The sequence below is a fragment of the Salvia miltiorrhiza genome, chromosome 6, assembly GCF_028751815.1.
Source record: "Salvia miltiorrhiza cultivar Shanhuang (shh) chromosome 6, IMPLAD_Smil_shh, whole genome shotgun sequence".
NCBI lineage: Eukaryota > Viridiplantae > Streptophyta > Magnoliopsida > Lamiales > Lamiaceae > Salvia > Salvia miltiorrhiza.
Genome location: NC_080392.1, coordinates 5,600,151 through 5,623,496, shown reverse-complemented (window position 1 = coordinate 5,623,496; position 23,346 = coordinate 5,600,151). Strand labels below are relative to the sequence as shown.

Sequence of the window (23,346 nt, the reverse complement as noted above, 5' to 3'; positions counted from 1 at the left end):
CTAGTGCAATGCATTTTGCGCAATGTTATGCATATTTGTGTTCAATTATCAGTTAATGAGTGAGGAAAAAAACATTAAAAAAATAATTGTTGGAGAAAAATAATCGAAAGAGTTGGAACTCGGATCCATTGGATAAAAAATTGAGGGAATAAGAAAAAGTTGAGGGAGAAATAGAGAAAGAATAAAGTAGTGAAATACTTCACAAAGTGTGAAAATAGTGTAAGAATGGATAGATATTTGTAGAAGGAAAGAAAAAAGAAAGAAAGTGAATTTGGCTGAAATAGCCGTTGAGAAAGGAGAGCCATTGGAATTCGAATTTAAACATTTCTTTTTTAATGTTGGTGCGTGTAAACACGCATTCTATATAAAGCTGGGTGACTCAAACTCATCCCATCGAGTCAAGAGAGCGTGCATCGGTCAACTCATCCACACAACTGACTCAAATCTCCCATTGAGTCAGTCGATGTGGACACTCGATGACTCTAAAATGTTACTTTTATAACTTATAAATTATTTAAGAATTATTTTGCCAAGTAATTTTCAATAACTTATAATCCCCTAAACAACTTCTAATCTATTTTAAGAAAAGATTAGAAGCCTATGCCAAACACCCTTTTAGATGCAACAGGAAATCGAGAGTTCTAATTTGTACCGTTTCCAAGTAAGATAGGTGGCCAGTGCCAAGCCTAAAACATTACACCATGAAGTAGAGTATATATATTCTGTTGTAATTTGAATTCATATATTGAAAATACAAATCTAATAAATTAAGTGAATTAAAATGAGTAGCATGATTATTCTTAACCAAAAAGCACTACGCGTAATTTGAGTGAAAATATATATACCACACTAATTAATTCATTTAATACTAGTATTTGCCCCCGTGCGATGCACGGAAATAATTTTGTATATATGTTATAAATATTAAATTAATTATAATAGTTATAAATCTTTAAGTAAATATAAATATATAAACTTGTTTATAAATAAAATATTTGTATATGATAAAATGTGTAGTTTTCACAATAGTTGTGAAGTTTAACATATTTTATATTTTGTGGAGTATTTTCATATAAATATATTTTTTTAACTTGGGGGAGTCGAACCGGAACCTCACTGTTCACACACAGGAGGTCGCACTGCTTGGTGTCCCCTTAGGGACATTTTCATATAAATATTAATGCATAAAAAAATACTATTATATAAATATTGCATCTGAATTTTATAAATTTTGAAAGACTTCTTTGTATACAACATTGGTAGTAGTCGTACCGTCACCACTATCCTCATCAGAAATGAAGATTTTCAAACCACTACGACTACGAACTCTCGAAATAGCAACATACAACTGACCATGTGTAAAAACAGGTTTTGGCAAAAATAAGCCAACATGAGAAAGAGATTGGCCTTGACTTTTGTTGATAGTCATTGCGTATGAAACAATTAAAGGAAATTGACGCCGCTGGAACTTAAAAGGCAATCTTGGATCTGCCGGAGTGAGCGTCATTCTTGGAATCAATACTCTTTCTTCTACATTATCTCCTGTCAAGATCTTTGCTTCCAAAACATGGTTACCAAGTCTTGTTATCATTAATCGGGTGCCATTACACAATCCATTTGCATGGTCAATGTTTCTCAACAACATAACAGGAGTTCCCACCTTCAAGTACAGCTCATGGTTTGGAACACCAGAACATTTGATACCATTTAAAAATTCTGGTGTGTGCATTTGTTGAAAGAAATCGCCATTTGAATCTGATTTGCACATCGTATCAGAACTCCGATATAATTGTCCATCAGCATTATTCAAGGAAATCATATGTTGGTTTACAGATTCAACAATATCCAAAGTAGGAGCTAATATTGCTCTTTCTTGTAGATATTTTGAATCCACAACATCAGTACCGTAAGATGGATATGTGCTGTTAACAATGGATGCAATAGAATTTCCCGAAGACTTAATCAAAATATCATCTGGTATATCAATTTCGGCATACCCATCATTTTCACCACCGATTTTACCATCACCTATATCTGCAATCCACTTTGAGAAATTTTCCACTTCAATAGCTTCATCAGTATTCTGAATATGATCCAATCTCATATTTTTTGTTAATCGGAGTACTTTGCAAAATTTCCAAAGATATGATGAACTAATGGTGGAGAACACAATGTCCTGTCTACCCCCTTTTGGAATAACAGGTAAAATTTGTCGAAAATCACCTCCAAGAACAACACTTTTTCCTCCAAATGGTTTGCTTTCATTGGATGGGTCGACAGAACGCATTATATCTCGAAGACTTCTGTCCAGAGCTTCAAAACAATGCTTGTGCATCATCGGGGCCTCATCCCAAATTATAAGCTTACATCTCACAATAAGTTCAGCCAGAGGACTTCCTTGGTTGATATGACATGTAGATTCCTCATTTACATTAATTGGTATTTTAAAACGTGAATGAGCAGTTCTTCCACCAGGTAATAACAGAGATGCAATTCCACTTGAAGCAACATTTAAAACAATTTCTCCTCGTGATCTTATGCCTGCTGATAAAGTCTTCCATATAAATGTTTTTCCAGTACCCCCATATCCATATACAAAAAAAAACACCACCAGAACTCGAATCAACTGCATGCATAACTGTTACATACACATTCCGTTGCTCTTATGTAAGCTTAGTAACCAACACTTTATGTTCCTCAATCAAAGATCTTCTATCATATCTCATTTCTTCATGTATTAATCTATTTCCATCATTCTCAAAGAATTCAGGATTCGGAAAAGGCATACTTCTTATGTCTCTTAGACTTTTGCCAAAACTTCGTAAAAATTTCTCTATTTCCACAAGAGTATAGCATTTTATTTGATCATCAGTCATGCGCAACTCTGAAATATATATGCAATAACATAAACTTAAATTTGATGAAAATGTAAATAATGAAATTGATGTAAAAAAATACAAGATACTAATATGTAGGTTACCTGGGTGATGAAGAATGGATCGTCTATTATGCAAGATATCATCCGATAAGTACAACCAACATTTGTCCCATACTATCTCCGGACGGCCTAGAGATTCAGATACCAATAAAGTGGCAAATAACTTCCTTAATGATTGTGCAGATGCCCAATTACTTGCTTCAGTGATTCCGTCAATGTATTCTCTATCATCATCCAACAATCCCAATGCATAGCAAGCATCTCTGAATGACTCATAAAGAACACCATTAACTGTCTTTATATCATTAAAGCATGTTGGCCCACGCAATACATTTAGCAAACATCGCAAATAATATTTTTCTCCACTCCCAAGAGGAATGTAATATATTCTTCCAATAGCAAATCTCTCTTTCCTAGGAGTCCATACATTGTCTTCAGAATCCCAAACAAACCTTGTTGGAAACTCAGCATATGTAAGTTTCTTTGCTTCGGGATACTTCTTATTTGCTTCAAACCAAGCTAAGAACTTAGTTTCACCAACTGAAGCTCTATTTACGACTGCGTCCATTGGTTCTGAATCTGAGAATATGACACTTTGCTCATCCGGAAGATGAAAATTCAATCTGTGAACAGGTGGGTCTATGTACTTAATCTCAAATCCAAAAATTCTCCAAATAGCTTCACATGGAGAAATGTATCTACAGTCATAATACATATTGACTTCATCAATATTCTTATCTTCATCACCATCTCCAATGCTCTTATAGAATGCAGCGGTGACACGATCGTTTCCTTTATGAATATATTTGAACAAATATTTAATTGATCGTGATTGGTTACACCATTCCACATTGATGTGAGCCCCATACTTCATCAATAGATAACGATTGTGAGGCACAACATATCTATTATCAAGAGCGATGTTGCTCTTCAAGACAGTTCTTCCATTATCCCTCCTCCTGTATATTGGATATCCATCTTCATCTTTAGAAGTCGTTTCAACAAATTTTTTTGGAAAATACTTTGTGCAACGACCATTGACCATACAAGGAGACGATTTTCTTACAGCACCACATGGACCGTGAATCATGAACTCTTCAACAGCTGAATAATAATCAGGATCAATATCTTTATCAGGTATCTCAGCTGATATAATTTTATCAATATCTTCAGGTTCTGGATTTTTGTCTTTGCTTTCCAGAAAGAGCAAAATATGTGCATGCGGAAGTCCTCGCTTTTGAAATTCAATGGTGTAAACAACTGCATCAATAACGAAACATTATTATAAACATAATTTAATGAATATAAAATATTACATTGTAATTATTAAATATTGAGACTGATAAACACTCATTTTGCATGGAGATTATGGTTTATATTCTGTAGTTTAAGTCGATTTTACACCCGTTTGATTATCGTTTAGAGTTTATTGACTATTATTTCGAGATTTCACGGTTGGCAAATTTAAAGACCTATTTGATCTTACCCTTGACACACTTTTAGCGATGGAGATTTTGAGACAATTGGCAAGCATATGGTAAGTAATCTGCATTTCATGAGCTTCGATGAGTGATACACGTCCTTTTTCCATCAATTGAGAGTTGAGCGAAACACTTTTATCTTGAGAGTCAATTGTTGGAATGTCGAGGTTGAATTTGCCATTGATTTTGCTTGTTGGTGATATTTGTGTTCATGTGTTGAGAATTTGAGGGAATTCGAAAGGTTTTATTTTTCTGAGGCATCGATGATCCAATCATCTTACCCATTCGTGTTTATTGTTTTGTTCTTCTCGTTGTTCGAGGACGAGCAACATCTTAAGTTTGGGGGAGTTGATAAACACTCATTTTGCATGGTTTTTATGGTTTATATTCTGTAGTTTAAGTCGATTTTACACCCATTTGATTATCGTTTAGAGTTTATTGACTATTATTTCGAGATTTCACGGTTGGGTGTAGTTTTGACTGTTTGGATGCAGAATTGAGTGATATTGGAGCATGGAGTGTAAGGAACATGTTGAAGAGAAGAGTTTTGAGAGAATCGAGCCCAAAAATCGAGAAAAGACGAAGATTCTGGAGTCGGGACGGAAAAGGAGCAGTTCGGCGTTCAAAGGGAGTTGACCGCCGAATTTCGGTGATTTAAAGGAGAGAAACAGCGACCAAGACGGCGATCGCCGGCCAGGTCGCCGAATTCCCTGTCAGGATTTTGGCCTTCGGAGAGAAAAACGGCGGTCGCCGTTTTCGTGTACAATTTGGCCCATTTTCGGCGACCAGTTCGGCGACCGCCGAACGGGTCGCCGAATTGGTGGCGTGTTTTATTCCCTTCCGCGTTTTTACGATTTTTCAAGTTATTTTCGGTTTAGAACTTGGTTTTTCACCCTAAGACTATAAATAGGTCCTCTTTAGACCTATCTAGGGTTCCCAGCTTTAGTTTTTCAGTTCCCAACTTTATTTTCTCAGTTTTATAGCTTTAGAACTTTTTAGCTTTCCAGTTTTCAAGGCTTGGATCAAGATTGAAGATTCAAGCCGCTACAATCGTTTCAATTCGGTTTTTATACAATTTGTTTTTACAATTGCGTTCAATTTAATTATGTTTATGTTTGATTTTATTATGTCTGGCTAGTCTTTTAATCTGAACCTAGGGTTTGTATATAGCTAATTGATTATGTGTTTTTGATTTATTGATATCAATTTGCCCTCCAACTTATGATTCATGATTCCTGGTGCTTAATCTCTTGTGAATTATCTGATCAATGATTTACATGTTTAGCTGTTCAGTTTGAGTCTTGAATGCGATAATTGTTCAGCCGATTCAGGAATGCATGATATAGTGTTAGCCTTGAGTCTTGAATGCGATAGGTGAAGCTATAGGAAGCTATTCTTTATGTGCTATTGGGAGTTAATTTATTCCTTGGAGTCTTGAATGTGAAAATGGATTAATTAATCTACGTTCATAGGTGGTCGTTAGAGACGCTTGTGGATAATATAGTGATCTTTCATCAGGGTTGGATTAAAATTGGTAATTGAATCAATAGGTTGAATGCATGTAGTTGATTGGTGAAAATACATCCCTAGGGTCAGAGTTTTCCATATTTGAATTTATCTACGTATTTTTATTAGTTTCTATTTGCGTTTTAATTTACGTCAACCAATCTCTACCTTTCGTTGCCTGAATATTACTATAGTTTAATTAGGATTACTTAGAGTAATTCGTTATAATAGTCCCTGTGGATACGATACTCGGTTACTGATTTTGTGCTGCAATTGCACCGTGTTAGTTGCGGTAATTTGTTGCTAATAATTTAGTGATCAGAGACAAAATAATTACCTCCTTTAACGCTTCCAAAAATTTGTCTTCTTCTCAAATCTTTGATCAAACTGTCTAATTTGATCTTAAAAACTCTACACACAATATCCGGACGATCTTCAGGTTTCAATCTTCGACTGTTCGTATATCTCACTATTTCTGGCCACTTTGGATTACATGTAAATGTAATAAAGAGATTAGGATATCCTGCCCATTTACATACAGCCATTGCATCTTGATAATTCTGAATCATGTATCGAGCTCCCCCAACAAAAGATGAAGGCAATACAACCCTTTTACCCTGAGTTGATGATCCATTTGGTGCTGCATGTGAGCCACTTGATGATCCATCTCCATCTTCATTGTTTATCAATTTCTGCAGTACATAAAACCTTAAAAAATTAATGCAAGGACAGGATAAAGTTTTTTAAAAGATATATTTGTGATTGTTTATCGTTGATATAAATGCACCTGCTTTTCTTTTCCATCATCTTTCTCATTCTTCTCAAACACTTCCTTTGGTACCCCTTTTCCATTGTAGTTCTCCAAGTATGCTTTGATTTCATCATGGTCAGTCAGAACCTTTCCCACATTATATGCTCCAGTGTATTTATTGGTTTGACCATCTTTCACATTTACTTTAAACAAAGCTTTCTTGTCAACCAACGATTCAATCTCCATGGGTTGTTCATCAAGATCTCCAAACTTGAAACATGAAAAATAAAGTTTAATTAGTACATATATTCATATATAATAATCTGAAATATATTTGAAAATTAACAAAGTTTTTACATTGTTAAATTCTGCTGTCATCCCTAAAATCTGTAGACATTCTCTTTCCCATAGATGAAATGCTGCAATTCCATTTTCATCTGCTACTTGAAGTGTTAACTTGTGCCTTTTATATGACATGACAAAAAAAATCAGTAAATAGAAAATCAGTTAATGTAATATAATAATTTATATTTTTTTTACCTCATCCTGCCTCCAATGTCATTTGTGTTGCATGTTTTGCAATAAAAATCATTGTCAACAGGAAGTAGCTTAGTAAAACACTTGTTGCATGCCAGATATGTCCAACCACCAATAGTTTCTATACTCACTATTGTTGCATAGACCCAAAAGTGACCAATCTAAAGAAAAAACACCATTTGTCATCAAGTAATATTTTATATATTAGATTTTGAAATTTACCTTTTAGCACTAATGCATTTTTTACCTCTCCAGCAGTCTTTATTTCTTTGATTGTTTTCAATGGAATTTCCAAGTCCAAATTTTTGGGAATTTGCTTGATTGGTGCTAAATCTGAATTCACTTTTGATTTCGAACTCAAATTCTTTGACCTATCTGCATTTTTTAACCTGTAATATTAAAATAGTTAGATAGTACTTGTTTTTTTTAAAGAACTGATGTTATATTACTTACTTTTTCTTGAAGTCAGCAATAGTGGGATTGCTATCTTCCAGCATGACATTCGTAACTCTGAAGGAATTAGTAACTTTAACTTCACCTATGAATTGAAAAGAATTAGGTTTATCAGCTTTATATAATATTTTAGATTATGAACCAATATACCTACACATTTAGTTTAATATAAAAGGATCTACATATTGTACTTTTAATAAAATAAAAACAATGCAGGTCAGAATATAAACAATGCAGATCATAATACAGATAAGAATAGTTGGAATAATTTAGTCTATAACATGTAGTTTATAATAGAAAATTCATATCAGAATATACTTCTAATTAAATATAAACAATGCAGGTCAGAATATAAACAATGCAGGTCAGAATATAAACAACGCAGTTCATAATACAGATAAGAATAATGAGAATAATTTAGTCTATAACATGTAGTTTATAATAGAAATTTCATGTCAGAATATACTTCTAATTAAATATAAACAATGCAGGTCAGAATATAAACAATGCAGATCATAATACAGATAAGAATAGTTGGAATAATTTAGTCTATAACATGTAGTTTATAATAGAAATTTCATGTCAGAATATACTTCTAATTAAATATAAACAATGCAGGTCTGAATATAAACAATGGAGGTCATAATATAGATAAGAATAGTCATAATAATTTAGACTATGATATGTAGTTTATAATAAAAAATTCTGGGCAGAATATCATGTTTGAATTGTAGGTTGGAATACAATATTGAGCTACAATACTGTTCATATTACAGATGGACAGAATTCTTACCTTTGTATGAAGTTGCTTTGCAGAATTGTATCATTACAACAATGGGATTTTCTTGTTCATGTTGTAGAAATTCTGAAAGTTTGTTGGCATAATCATCCCATAGTGTGCATGATATTGTTTCACCCCCTACATTTACATGAAAATAAAAATAGTGTATTAGCATAGAAAAATTATATGAATCCAAATATAGAAACAAAATCTATAATTTTACTCTAGATCTTCCAAAGTGAAATCAATGAGCTTTGTAGATCTTCCATTGCATTGTTTGGTTTCTGGTGGGTAGTATGAAACAATCGCTCCAATGACATCTGTAATTCATTTGTTGGTATTAGTATGTTAGTAATTTATATAAATAAGATAGATATTATTTGAATCAATATTGTACTTACCAAACAAAACTTCATCAGCCACGTTTTGATTTGCTTTTATCTCTGCAAATGCTTTGAAATTTGTAATGGCTGAAGGAAACTCTTGGTCATCCAACTCACAGATTCGAGTTTGCTTGGAAAAAAGCAATTTCAGATCTGAATTTGTTGTCTTGATTCTGCTTGCATTGTTTGTCACAATGTATTTCATAATAGCAAATACTTTTCCCACTTCAAGAGTGTTCTTGAATTTCTCAATGTTTTGGTGTTGAATTGTGGCGTGCACTTTATTTTCCTGCAAAGTATGAGAGAATTAGTATATTTGTTTATGAAAATATAAATCTGAAACTTTAAATCTTAAACTAACTATACCTTTTTGTCATGGAAAATGCATTCCAGTGTGTTGTTGCTGAAGTGAGTGGATTCATAACAGCGTATGAGGCGAAGCTGGATCGCGAATTTGCTCAATCCTTCTTCAAGATCCTGAATGAATTGAAAAGCTGGAGCCATTTGCAGAAAAGAGATGCAGAACCGAAAAAGCAGAAAGTAAAAAGCCTGTGTTTTAGTGTTGGAGTGAGATTATTATAATAAGTATTGTGGTGAACTGTTGAGAATCGTGTGAGAGTGGGGTTAGTGGATGGTGGGGAATAATTTTATTTAAATTTGTTTTAAAACAACATATTATAATAACAGCATTTTATAGTTTTTATTTGTTCAGTGGATGGGAGTGGATGGGATGGAACGTGGATTGAATAAATATATTTGAATAGTGTTTTCTAAGTAATTTATAGTTTTTATTTGTTCAGTGGATGGGATGGAACGTGGATTGTGTTTTCTAAGTAATTAATATATTTTGTTGAATTAGTGTGAACATGTGAAATGAATTAGTGGTGTTAATAATTTCTTTTTAACCTTCATATTAAAAGTATTATCAAAATTGTCATTCAAATCAATTTGAAATTGATTTGAAATCAATTTCTAATTGAAAACTGTTGTTTTAATATAGTATAGATTTGTGGATAAGATAGTGGGGATGTGATTTATTTTTGACCATCATATTATACATATATTTTCAAAATTGTCACTCAAATCAATTTAAAATTGAAAACTGTCTTTTTAATATAGTATAGATAAGGCAAAAAAATAATTCAACGGGCCTGTGACGGCACACTACCCACAAGCTACTAGGCTAGGCCCGTCAAAAGCTACCTCACTGTGTTGTCTTTTTTTTATATATAAATAAACAATTAAATAAGAAAATTTAAAAACGGCACCACGCTCGAATCCAAGATCTTTAGCTTAGGCATTAACCATTCTACTAGTAGGCCAACACACACACACACACACAAATTAAAAGTGGAAAATTTAACTAAGCCCAAATTATAATGTAGATTTTTTTCTTCTTTTTTAATTGTGTTGTCTTTAGTTGTAAATTTATCATAATAAAAATAGGAGGGGGGGGGGGGGAATCTACCTTAAAATCTCTTATTTCTTTTCTTTTATATTCTACAAAAAGAAAATTTCATCATTCCTCATTATTCATTTTTACTCAAATAAGAGATAATATTATCACACAAAAAATAGAAGGATAATATTATCTCTCATTTGAGTGAAAATGATGAATAAGAAATGGTGAAATTATCTTTTGTGAAAATGAGAAAAAAGAAATGAGAAATTTAAAGAGATTTTTTTTTTTTTTATCATTTTCTCATTATCAATTTATAATCAAAGAGAACACAACTTTATCGTAAAAAATTGTTATATTTCATGTTGTATCTCATCTTTTTTTCTTCTTCTATATATTATTATATTATGTTGTATCTTATGTGTCGCTTCACTACTATGCACTAAAAATACATGCGTACTGCTATCTAACGTAACATTTAATATATATGATGAAAATTTGTGACAATAATCTCATATCTTAAGAAATAGTTTTATCTTTTTCAAAAAAAATAAATAATAATAATATAATCAGTGAATACAGAATAAATTGATCATCGAATGACAATGGAAACTGGTTTCACACCTCTACTATCATCATTACAAATTTTCCATGTTACGAATATAGCAGTATGCTACTTGAATTTGGAATGGAGGTCCAACCCAATATTGAGAAAAAAGCATGAAATAATAAGTTGTACAAAACAATTGTTTGTCAGAATGACCTCTATACAGCGAAGAACATGAAACAGACAACCAAACACATTCAAGTCTGAGAGAGAAGCACTGTCTATGAAAGTTCCCCACTGGGAAAAAGAAGAGAAACATTTATAAAACCAAAAGCTATAAGAAAATTTCACAAAAAAATCAATTAATCAATTAATGGAATGCTCTTAGATATATAACTACAATGGGGTTGTGGTTGAAGTATCATCGCTTGATTCTCTGCAACACCCCTCCAAACTAGTAGGCTTCACTTTGTCGTTACATCTTGCCCTCGTTGGCCAAAACAAGCGCGATCAACATTCTGTTCCTGGAAAATGAACATCAATAACCATGATATGTGCGGATTCACACCGTAAAACAGTTAGTTACCTAAATCTAGTGATTATCATCACTCGTTGTCGTTGAAGCTACAATATATGCATTATATGCCAAATTCAAGAATCAGCCTCTAACATCAGCTTGTTGTGTATCTGAGCCTCTCAACTTGGATTTAACCAAAAGTGTTTCATAATAATATCCCTTTTCGAATAATATGTCTTGTTGCAACAGTATTTCACCCATGAGCAGACTTAAATTTTCATACGAACTGCACAATAAGTCCAATTTACAAACTACTTTTGTTGAATGCTTAGGAAGCTTTTAATTTATAATAAGACCTTATCATGCAAGTTTTTCTTCACTATAATCCCTTAAAACATAGACAACTATGGTCAACATTTGATAAACATGTTTCTTAAGCTCTGCAAATTTCAATAGAAAGCAGAGAAAAAAAATGCAGAATGGGCAAGATGGATGAGAGCTCTTACTCTCGAAGTATGACATAAGCCCAATGAAGTTGGTCTATTGAGTGAATATTATACCCTCTGTCAACACATTCCTCTATGCAATTTCGAGGGCATTATAAAGCTTTGAAACACGTCTTCGGAGAAGTGGCTCCAACCGGAAAGAAGAGATGTTTCTCTGCCATTTTTTTGCTTCATACATCTCGTTCCATGCCTGTACTATCTCATCAATGTTGAATCCACAACCTGCAAAGAAGAAACAATAGGCGAGTCATTTAGAATCGACTAAAGAAAGAGAGAAAATAAGATGATAACAGTTGTACATTACATTCCAATCCAGTGTCGTTAGAGCAATGATTCTTGATCATGACAGCAATATCAGCCGAAGAAGCCCCAGCTTGTTCAAATTTCTCAACGGAGACCTCCAAACATTCTTGCCACACGGGAAGTCCGAGTTTGTATTCCATGACCGATCTTTCGTACAACATGGTACCCCACAATACGAATATCTGGGATCTAATGTTGTTAGCCTGTTCCTCGAGTTCATCTGCGGATACCTGTTTGAACAAGTTATCGAGCTTCATTCTCTGCAATAGTGTTTCGATGTTATTCTCCTTGTGGAGCTCGGACATACGCTGCTCTTGCAAGTCTTCCCACATCTGCATTCCCTTCTCCATGTTTTCCTCTGCATTGTTGTACAGCATAAGAACTTCTCCCGAAGGCCACGACTCCAAATCTACCTCTGTCGCGACGGCATAATACCAAGAAAGCTTTGCTTGCTCAAACTGCCCCTGCCCATGAGCCAGAACAGCCTCATAAAAATTTGGTTTGATTTTCAGAGCCTCTTCGTATCTCTTTCCTGCTTTGCCGAACTCCTTCTGCGCATAATCAAAAGCAGTCTTGATCTGTTCGAGCACAGATTGTCGAGAAGAATCATCAGTGAAGTACACTCTCTTCCTTGCCCTGGACATGTGAACATTGCCCCAATTGAACATGGCTAAAGCAGCCAGCTCTTGGAACTTATCTGCAGCAACAACGAAGAGGTCTTGAGCCTCGTCACTAGTGACCGTCTCCTCCATTGCTTCGGAGTAGAGCTTCACTCCCACCTCATGGAGATCAATGTAAGCATCGATGTCAAAACCAACATGGTTCTTGAAGAACTGAGCAAACTGAATGATCCAATCACTGATACAAGTTGATTCACAACGCATCTCATTTGATTTCGCCTCCTTTTCACTTGAGCTCGCCTGTTTCTTCTCCATCTTTTCCTTTCTCAACTTCTTAAACAATGGATCTTGATCCGGGCTGACTTCAATAACATGCAGCTTTATGGAAGCATCACCAGCAGACGATTCAACCAGCCTCAGCTCCTCTGTCGTGCTGATTGTCACCATATCGCCTTCTTGATCCTTATACTTGATCATGACGGCTTTTGAGCTAGGGAATCGCTCAGCAATGATCTTCCTCAGATTTAAAATATCGCACTTGAAAGGAATCTGAGTCCATCTAATGTCTTCCTTAAACACTAACTTCACCGTTCTTCTCTGCTCTTCCTCTTCACTACTTCTAACTTTCTCTACCTCAACGACCACCTTGTCTTCCGTATTCTTCTCAGCTCGACTACTAGGCGCCCTGATATAGATTGAACTAGCAGTTCGTTCCTCAAATTTCCCCTTCAACTCTCTCTCCTCATTATAATCCTCAAACATGCCATCAACTCTCTTACCATCTAAGTTGTTTCTCTTCTTCTTCATCGACATCTCCCCAACCCCCCTGCTCTCACTTGAAGAAGGCGAGTCAGTGTAGTCAGGCAACGGAACCAAATCATTGGGGATATCACTAAGCCTCGACCCCTGCCTCTCAAACACTCTCCTCAACCTCTCCTCAATCTCACTCGCCATGAGATTGTTAGGCTCCGACTTCAACACTAACCTAATATCCCTAAGTGCCAAATCAGGCCTATGCAAAGTCTCATAACACCTAGCCCTCTTCAAGAGGGCCTTGCAGTAATTGGGGATCACCTCAAGAGCCAAGTTACACTCGTCTATCGCCCTCGAATACTCGCCCACGCCCAACTGCATATAGCATTCCGCCATGTTGCTCCTCAGATACGCCACATCTGCGTGGAATCTCGGCAGCAACTTGATGGATTTATCGTATTTTAAGATGGCACCCCCATAATCCCTCTTTTGGAAAAGCCTATTGCCATCCTCTTTCAATTTCTGAGACATTGACATGAATGCAGCTGTATCTATATCATAATGTCTCTGGCTATTATCGCTATTTCTCATTTTCCTCAAATATATCTCACGCCATTTATCGCCAGAACGGCTCTTGTCTGTTTCACTTTGGTTCTCCATCGTAAAAACCAATATTATCACTAATTTCTACAAATATTTCCCCTCGCCCTAATAGTTTGATGGGAATTTGAAATGCATCAATCCAAATGAGGGCAGAAACATAATACCCAAATAAATAAAGAAATATACAGTGTTAAGAATTCGATCCTTACCCCAGAAAGCTGAGATTAATGCTCCACAATCCCACAAAATCTCGGGCAAAAAACAACAACAAAGATTATCTAAGTTTTGGATTTGATGTTAAAGAAACAAAGATACAATCTTTGGTTTTTTGGTTTTTTTTTTTGGTCACCTTTTTTTTTTCCCCTTGAAGGATAATATAAAGAATTTGATATTATGTTTGGAAAGAGGGAATTACTATCTGCAAAACGCACTTAATCTTATTCAAACCCTTCCAAAGTTTCTTGTGATTTTCATGGAAAATCAAGAAATTTGTTGGTTTGTTGAATGAGATCATGCGGTTGCAGATATACGAAAGGAAGAAAAAGAAAAGGTATATATGCCAAGAATTGAAAAACGTTATGCTGATTAATGAAATAGATGCCCTCAAATATAGGTAAATATTTATTTATATTTTTTTTGAAGCAAATGAAAATGTAGAAGATGCAACAAGGAAAATTTTGCGAAAATTTTGTGAAGAATGGTTAAGAAGGGAAGAAAAAGGAAAATGAGGTACCGCATTTCTCTGTGCTCCAAGATTGTGGGAGGACCACGTCATCTCTGGCGGTTGACCGTTTGACATCGTTCGTTAAATTAAGCTAACCAACTTTCTTTTATTCATTTATTTTATTTTACAGAAAGGGTTTAATTTGTTGTTAACTTTTTATAATGCCACCACCTTAGATACGATTTCACTACTCAAAAGTGCTACGGAGGTTTACATAAATCGAGATGAGTATGTAATGAACTGCACCCCAAAATTGAAAATGTGTATTTCGGTATAAATGAACTGAAACAAGCAAAATTTTCATTTTTAATATTTAAAATGAAGCCTGTTAAAATAAGTAATTTTTCTTTGGTCCTACAAACCTTGAGAATAACTTTGTAATATATTGCATGATTTTTCTTAACCTGATATATAAATATTGTTATAATACATAAGGCAAATAAAAAAAAATTGTGTACAAATAGACGTGCGGTGCATTTTTATTAATTAAATTTAATTAGAATTCATTAATTTCTATTAAAATTATTAGTTTCTATATATGTTTGATTTATTATTTTACAATATGAATTTACTAATCACAGTTAGCTAGGATGGATGCACTCTAGTCTCTAGTGCATTCAAATACATCTAAATATGTTCCTCATACATTAATAAATACCTCCCAAATTTTGAATAGCGCTATAGTAAATAGCCTATATATACCATAGATATAGTATAATTTCAGTGGACAATTAACATAGCAACTCTAGGAGAAAGTGGAAACTGGGGATAAATTAAAAAAAATATACAATAAAAAATGGTGGGGAGATAGTGGTTTTTAACATCAACTTTAAAAAGTATAAAAAAAATTACACCAATTTATTGATCAGAGTAATTTTAACATGAATTATATTTATGGTCAAATTAAATATGACTTGAATAAATTAACTCTAAAATTTGAATGAATTAACTTTGAAATTAACTTCAAAATTATCGATATGGATCGATTAAACTCAAACATAACTCTAAACTTTTCGTCTTTTGAATGACCTTAGCAGCAAATAGAACGAAATTGACCTCATTGTCGACATCTCAACTTGATATCTGTCCAAATTTGAACAGAGAAATATTTAGTTTTTTAGTGAAACGGTGACGTTAAGATGATGTGTCTACGTCTGATTTATCCACAATCGGCCTTACGACGTGCCACATCAGTTCAATTTGGGTGAAAATTGAATTTATGTTAAAATTACTACAATTAATAAGCTGATGTATTTTTTTGTCAAATTTTAAAGTTCTTGTTAAAAATCAAAATTGATGTATTATATATACACCAATAACCCAAAAAAATAAAATTATTTTCCTATATATACACTTTAATTTCACTTTTTATTGTTTTTATCTAATTCTTTTTGTAATGAATTTGAATATGACCGCTAGTATATAAAACGGTAAAAAATAATTAAATTATTTATTTGTATATAATATACACTACATATATTATTTTTATTTATATAATATGATAATTGAGAATGAAGAGGCAATGACAAGCGAATGTGCCGATGACAAAACCAAATGTGGCGAACAACAATACTCAAGGGAAAATAAAATCACGATTGGATGGAAGGATTCAACGAATAAAAATAAACTTTGATTTTTATAATAATTTTTTGTAAAATAGTGAATTTAATGTTGGGACACGTGAGACGTAAAAAGTTATGCCACACAAAGATCTCATCCGAGTAAGTGAATTATATTGGAGGTGCAAAATGAATCCCGTGAGGTGGAGAACATATTTGCGTAGGTGCACGCGCAAAAGCGGGCATAGTGTTGACGGGCACGTGCGAGGCGCCTCCCGCCATGAGCAGAGCTCATGCACTGCCATTTGTGATATTTGTGTGGTCGACAACAACCTGCACGTCAACAAATTTCTCTGTGCCCTACAAATCTCTAAAATTGGGGTAAAGATGGTCTTCGACAGCGACAGCACTCCCGATTATCTGACTCGGCGGAAGTGGAGGAGGCTATTGCGCCGGAGCTATAAATTGGAGACCATATTTGCTCCGATCTAATCATAAACGCTCAAGTAGCTGTATTTTGAGAGTTTTCGTGTCATCGAAAATGGTGATTGTTTGTGGCGAGAAACTCGGCGATCGGTCGGAGTTATTGGCGGCGGCGCAAGTGGTTTGTGGTTTTGATCGGTGTAGAAGACCGGAGGGCGACGACGACGACGACGATGATGCCGATTCATGTGTCGCGATAGCAGCCTAGCTAGCTATATTGTAGTAGATCTACATTGAATGAGCAGAGAATTGGAGGGAGAGAGGCGAGGGATTTCCATTCCTCGACTTATTTATACTTAATTAAAACATAACCTATATTGCAATTGTTTACGTACGTCTTCAACTTGATAAGTTGATGTATGTTCCCTCCACATTAATATATTTGAATAAGGTTGGATAATCAGTATTTTTGTAGTTTCATCAAGAAATTAATTGAAGTATTATTTATAGTTTAATTGAGCTCATGATTGTTGTCGCAATCACTATCTTAATTATAGTAATATTTCTTTGATGTGTATGTTTATTTGATTAAAAATTAAGGCACAATTTTTTAAAGAACAAATGAATTCAAATTTTAAGCTCAAGGCATATTAAGCTCTATATATCACAAAACCAACATATACACTTTAGCTATATTTCCCATCATGTCACGTAGCGTATAGTGGAGCTCGTTTGCTTGTTAGGGGCTATGAAAAAGGCCAACGTAATAATCTTCGCTTATTTGAAAATTCGAAACTCTAAATAATTTTGTCAAAAATATGTGCTTGATTAATTATATATCAAAATTCCAATTCGGATATGTAAAAATAAGGGATTATAGCAAAAAAATACACGAACTTTGATAAAAGTTGCAATTTTCACCTGAACTTTCAAATTAGCCAAAGTATACCTGAACTTATATTTTTTGTTGTAAATTTCACCTCGACGGAGTTCAATCATTGCAAGTTCAGGTGAAATTTACAACAAAAAATATAAGTTCCGGTATATTTTGGCTAATTTAAAAGTTCAAGTGAAAATTGCAACTTTTATCAAAGTTCGTGTATTTTTTGGCTATAATCCCTAAAAATAATTATATTTAAGATATTAATTTATTGTTAAACGAAATTATATACATTCATTATTAATTAATATGCATGTGATGTGAAAGGTATTATGCAATTTATTTTTGGGCCTAAACTAACAATATAATACCAATGAATTTTCTCAAACGTGATTGCAAGGTAAACAAGAAAAGCTAGATATGAAATTCTCAGATCTAAACTAATATCGGGACAAGGTTAGTAAGAACTGAGTTAATTAAAAGTCAAATTCAAAGAAGATAGCAAGATTAGACCTTAATATTAATAACTGCTCATTAGTTAGGGTTTGATATTTTTCAATTGGCACTAAAAAAGATATTGCTGCCTAATGACTTCTAAAAAAAAGGAGATTCTACTTTCAATCTTCCACTTTTAGATCATAGAATCAATTATGCTTGCTAAAAAAATATGCATCATGTCTTTCATCAGATTTGTTGATGAAAATTTCTGGACATCGATTGTTTTTGGTTGGAGCTATCCCAAAGACTCTAATGAAAATTTCAAATTAAACCAAGAAACAAATGGACTGTTGATAAGCTTGCTGCCTTGTGAGCTAATCAAAAGACTCTAAACTCCATACAAATAGCCATCTCAGTATGAAAGTTTTCACACTCATCTCCATGTGTGGAAGTACAAAAGAGATGTGGGATGTTCTGTAAAACACCTATGAAGGAAACGCACGAGCAAAGAGCTCATGACTCCAACAACACATTACTTAGTTCGAGATGCTGAAAATTGAGTACAACAAATGAATCACTGAATATCACTCCAAACTCTTGGCAATCGCTAATGAGAGTTTCTCTTTTGGTGAAAAGATTTATGAAGACAAGTTAGTTCAAAAAGTCATGAGATTTCTTACAAAGAAATATGACATCAAAACCACAGTTATAGAAGAAATCAGAGATATTTTTTATATGCCTCTAGTTGTTGATATGTCTTGAATTTCCCGCTTCAGTCAAAATCAGTTTTGGGCTTTTAGCCCAATTTGGGTGTTTTATCTCAGTACTATATATATAGTTGAGATCTATAATCTGTAATCCTAGCCGCATAACAAAATATGTTCTCTTCTTTGCCCGTGGATGTAGCCAAATTGGTGAACCACGTAAATCTGTGTCTTCTTTACGTTTTCTGTTTGGTTGTGCTCTTTAATCCTATTTCGATCGTCACAACAAACTGGTATCTAGAGCCTAGTCGTTTCGATCAGGGTATTTTTCCGCACTGTTAGGATTTTCTGGAGTCAATCAAGAATGTCTGCTTTCAACGTAAATGTTGATAAATTCACCGGGAGAAATAGTTTTGGCCTATGGCAGATCAAGATGCGATCTCTGCTGAAACAGCAGGGTTTGTGGGCGGCGCTGTCTGGAAAGAAGAAATATGATAAAGATGATGAAGAAGAGTGGAATACTCGGGAAGAAAAAGTCCACTCGACTATCATGCTTTGTTTATCTGACAATGTTATCATCGAGGTTGCCGATCAGAAAACAGCCGAAGGTCTCTGGAAGAAGTTAGAGAGTCTCTACATGACGAAGTCTCTGACCAACAAGTTGCTTCTGAAGCAACATCTGTTCCGATTACGCATGCAGGAAGGTACTCCCCTTCGGGATCATCTAGACAAATTAAATAAAATTTTGCTGGATTTGCGTGATAATGATGTTAAAGTAGAAGATGAGGATGCTGCTTTAATTCTGTTAGTATCTTTGCTTGAGTCGTATGAGAATTTTGTTGAATCGTTTATTACTGAGAAAGATACTCTGTCTCTGAAAGATGTTCGATCTGCCCTCCACAGCAGAGAAGATAGTCAATAGGCCACTAGCTCGGCCACAGAAAATCAGGCATCAGGGCTGTCTGTCACGGGTAAGGGACAAAAGAAATCTGGGAAGCAGGAAAAGAAGAAGTCGAATCATAAAAGTTCAACAGGTCCTAAACCCGAAGACATCTGCAATTACTGTAAAGAACTAGGGCACTAGAAGAATGATTGTCCTAAGAAGAAGAGGAAGCAGGAACATAAATGGGGTGCTAGTGGTTCTGCAGCTGTGGCAGAAACTGATACGAATTCTGAAGATGATCTGGCCTTGGTTGCAACTGCACAGTCACATCGTAATGATGTGTGGATTCTGGATTCTGGGGCATCATACCATATTTGTCCAAACAGGGAGTTCTTCTCGACCTATGAGCAGATAGATGGAGGCAATGTTTCCATGGCCAACAGTGTTGTCTGCAAGGTGGTTGGAATTGGCTCAGTCACGATACGGACACATGATGGGGTATTCTGCACCTTGAATGAAGTCAGGCATGTTCCACAGATGACGAAGAATCTGATATCATTGAGTCTTCTTGATAGCAAGAGTTTTAGTTTCAAAGGTGAAGGTGGAGCTATGTATGTCTGTCAAGGTTCAAAGGTGGTTCTGACAGGCTTGAAACGTGGTACCTTATATTATCTGCAAGGTTCCACGGTGACAGGTTCTGCTGATGTTGCATCATCCGAGGTTTAGACCAAGGATATGATCAGGTTGTTAAACATCAGAAGCTGTTAGTTGCCCAAGGAGGGGCAAATCTGAGGCAAAAAGGAGGAGTCTGTTCATCTAGCATTGTAATGATGCAGTTGTAGGGAAGATTCAAGTCAAGGTGGAGATTTGTTGATATGTCTTGAATTTCCCGCTTCAGTCAAAATCACTTTTGGGCTTTTAGCCCCAATTTGGGTGTTTTATCTCAGTATTATATATATAGTTGAGATCTGTAATCTGTACCCTAGCCGCATAATAAAATATGTTCTCATCTTTGTCCGTGGATGTAGCCAAATTGGTGAACCACGTAAATCTATTTATTCTTTACGTTTTCTGTTTGATTGTGCTATTTAATCCTATTCTGTCACAACAGTCTCTTCATTTCTTTAAACCTTTAAGATGAGAGGACAACCTAAGAAAAGTTTGAAGAACCTTCCTGGCGTAATCTAAGTCAGCCAATACGGGACAAGTGCTTGAGGGATATGAAACCCTGGTTGAATTCCTTGTGTTGTTCACCAAATTTTTTGAAAAAATTATTGACAAATTCAAAAATTGAAATGGAAACTTTGGGAGACAATTCAAGCTTGGAATGTCTGGAAGCTCAAGTTTAATTTCAAGGTAAAGGAAAGCTCGACAAAAATTTCTCTCCACCTCAAACATTTAGGGGGGCGTTTACTTTTGAGGATCAACCTTGATAGATAAAATAATAAGACTAATCCCTTATTTATTTTTGATGGATTGGAACTTCGGGATATGCCAAGGTTCTTGATAGTTTATACCATTTGAGCTGGTTTTGCATGATTCATATCCCATTGAAATGTGAGATTGAAGTAATCTTAAATTCTAATAAAGAGGATAAAAATACTCAATCATGTATCTTATTAATCATATAAAGCAATCACTCTTTTAGTGTTTTGAATGTAAAGGATATGATCATATTCAAAACTGTCTCAAAAAAATATGAACAAGTGAGAGTGACAGTCTTAAGAAATGTTAGTTGAGAATTATTGTGAGTGAAAAATGGATCTCACTTTTTAAAGTGTATGAGAGTAATGAGTTAATTGAGGAAAAGTAGTGGTGGACCCTTATGATTTTTTTGTGAATAAGTGAAAAGAAGGAATAAAAAAATACTAAAGGGATAGTGTATAAAACTGTAATTATTCATGATTTTGTGAGACACCCGAAAATGACAAATTTTTCATATTTTTGTGAGATGGGGAGCGTATAATATTAGTGATATAAGAGAAACATAAGTTGATTAAAAAAATAACATATCATCAGATATTAGGTTAATCCGAACTTGAGATAAAGTCTCGTATAGTCATTAGGTGAACAAATAAAGCCATTAATATTATCAAACAAAAAACAAAACGCAAAATAAAATAAATGAATAAATAAACCCATTAACATTCACAAATGACAAACAAAACACGGAATAAAATATAACGCCATTAATATTCTCAAATAAAAAAGGAATAAATAAAGAAAAAAAAACACGAAATCAATAAAGCCATTAATATTATCAAATAAGAAACAAAACACGAATTAAGGCCGTTAATAATCTAAAAAAACAAAACATGAAATAAAATTAAATTAAATTAAAAATAAAATGACATTGATACTCTCAAATAAAAAGCAAATTAAATGTTCAAATAAAAAATAAAACATGAAATTAAATTAAAAAAATTAAAACCCCATTAATACTCTAAAATAAAAAAGGAAAAATTAACGCTAGAAGTTCTCAAATAAAAAACAAAACATGAAATAAAATAAAAATAAAATAAAATGTCATTAATACTGCCAAATAAATAAAAAAACAAAACATGAAATAAAATAAAAATAAAATAAAATGTCATTAATACTGTCAAATAAAAAGCAAAAATAATTAAATTAATTAAAAAATAAAACCCATTAATACTGTAAAATAAAAAAGGTTAAATTAATTAAAAAATAAAACCCATTAATACTGTAAAATAAAAAAGGAAAAATTAAACGCTAGAAGGAGGGGTTGAACCTCCGACCTTGTGGTTAACAGCCACACGCTCTAACCAACTGAGCTATTCCAGCTTATTGTTAATCAATACTAAATAAATATATATTGACAATATTACTAGTCGTATCTAAATGGGAGAAATAGCAAATAGCCCCCTATCATACAACCCCTTAACACATTTACCTCCCTATCTCTTAATTGTGGACGGTTAGCCCCTCAACATCTCATAAAGAGTGCAAAATCCTCCTGTTTCTAATGGACACTTAACACCGTTAAATATTTTTTTTTCTTATTTCTTATTTCACTATAATATTTGTTCAGAAAAATACACTCCTACAAATATTTCTACGCAAACCTCAACCTTAATTAATAATTAACAACTATCATTAAATATAAATTCGCATTTTTTGAACAATCGACGAATACCCAAAGATTAAAATATGCTCATGCAATTGCTTCTATTTATTTCTCCAAGAAGCAGGATCCATTAACCATGATATCCAAGTGGTATGATAGATAAAAATACGTGAATGAGCACCCAAGCTTACATATTTTAAACTTTGCGTACTCGTCGATTGTTTTCAAAAAATGTGAATTTATATTTAATGATAGTTGTTAATTATTAATTAAGGTTGTGATTTGCATCGAAATATTTGTAGCAGTGTATTTTACTTAACAAATATTATAGTGAAATAAGAATGAAAAAAAAAAAGGGCTAAGTATCAATTTAACCCCTAACGTGTAGGCCCTTATTACGTTTAACACCCTATGACCAGGGGTGTGTCAACTAAGCCCCTGGAGTACCTAATTTCCTCCAATTAAGCCCTCTGCCCTAACGGAGAGTTAACACCGTTAACTATTTATATTTTTTTTATTTTGTTGGTGGCGGGATCCACACCTTCTTCTTCACCAAGCTCGCCGGAAAC

General features: G+C 34.0%; 1 protein-coding gene, 1 non-coding gene and 1 pseudogene across 3 annotated transcripts; all 3 read right to left on the bottom strand.

Annotated features, from left to right (window-relative positions):
* Positions 1–1,222: 1,222 nt before the first annotated feature.
* On the bottom strand, positions 1,223–9,334 carry LOC130990397 (uncharacterized; annotated as a pseudogene).
* A 1,602-nt stretch (positions 9,335–10,936) lies between these two features.
* LOC130988181 (protein PHOX1-like) lies at positions 10,937–15,564 on the bottom strand. 2 transcript variants are annotated; one of them, XM_057911962.1, is made up of 3 exons: positions 12,104–15,564; positions 11,800–12,021; positions 10,937–11,300 (listed from the first exon to the last, which is right to left on the bottom strand). In XM_057911962.1, the coding sequence occupies exons 1-2, from the start codon at positions 14,133–14,135 to the stop codon at positions 11,873–11,875; spliced, it is 2,181 nt and encodes a 726-aa protein (XP_057767945.1). In that variant the 5' UTR covers positions 14,136–15,564; the 3' UTR covers positions 10,937–11,300; positions 11,800–11,872. The 2 variants fall into 2 exon arrangements, with proteins under 2 accessions (XP_057767945.1, XP_057767946.1); XM_057911963.1 differs by having other exon boundaries at positions 10,937–11,294; positions 12,104–15,558.
* A 6,856-nt stretch (positions 15,565–22,420) lies between these two features.
* Positions 22,421–22,494, bottom strand: TRNAN-GUU (transfer RNA asparagine (anticodon GUU)). Its single transcript has one exon. It is a non-coding gene; the product is annotated as a tRNA-Asn (tRNA).
* Positions 22,495–23,346: the final 852 nt, after the last annotated feature.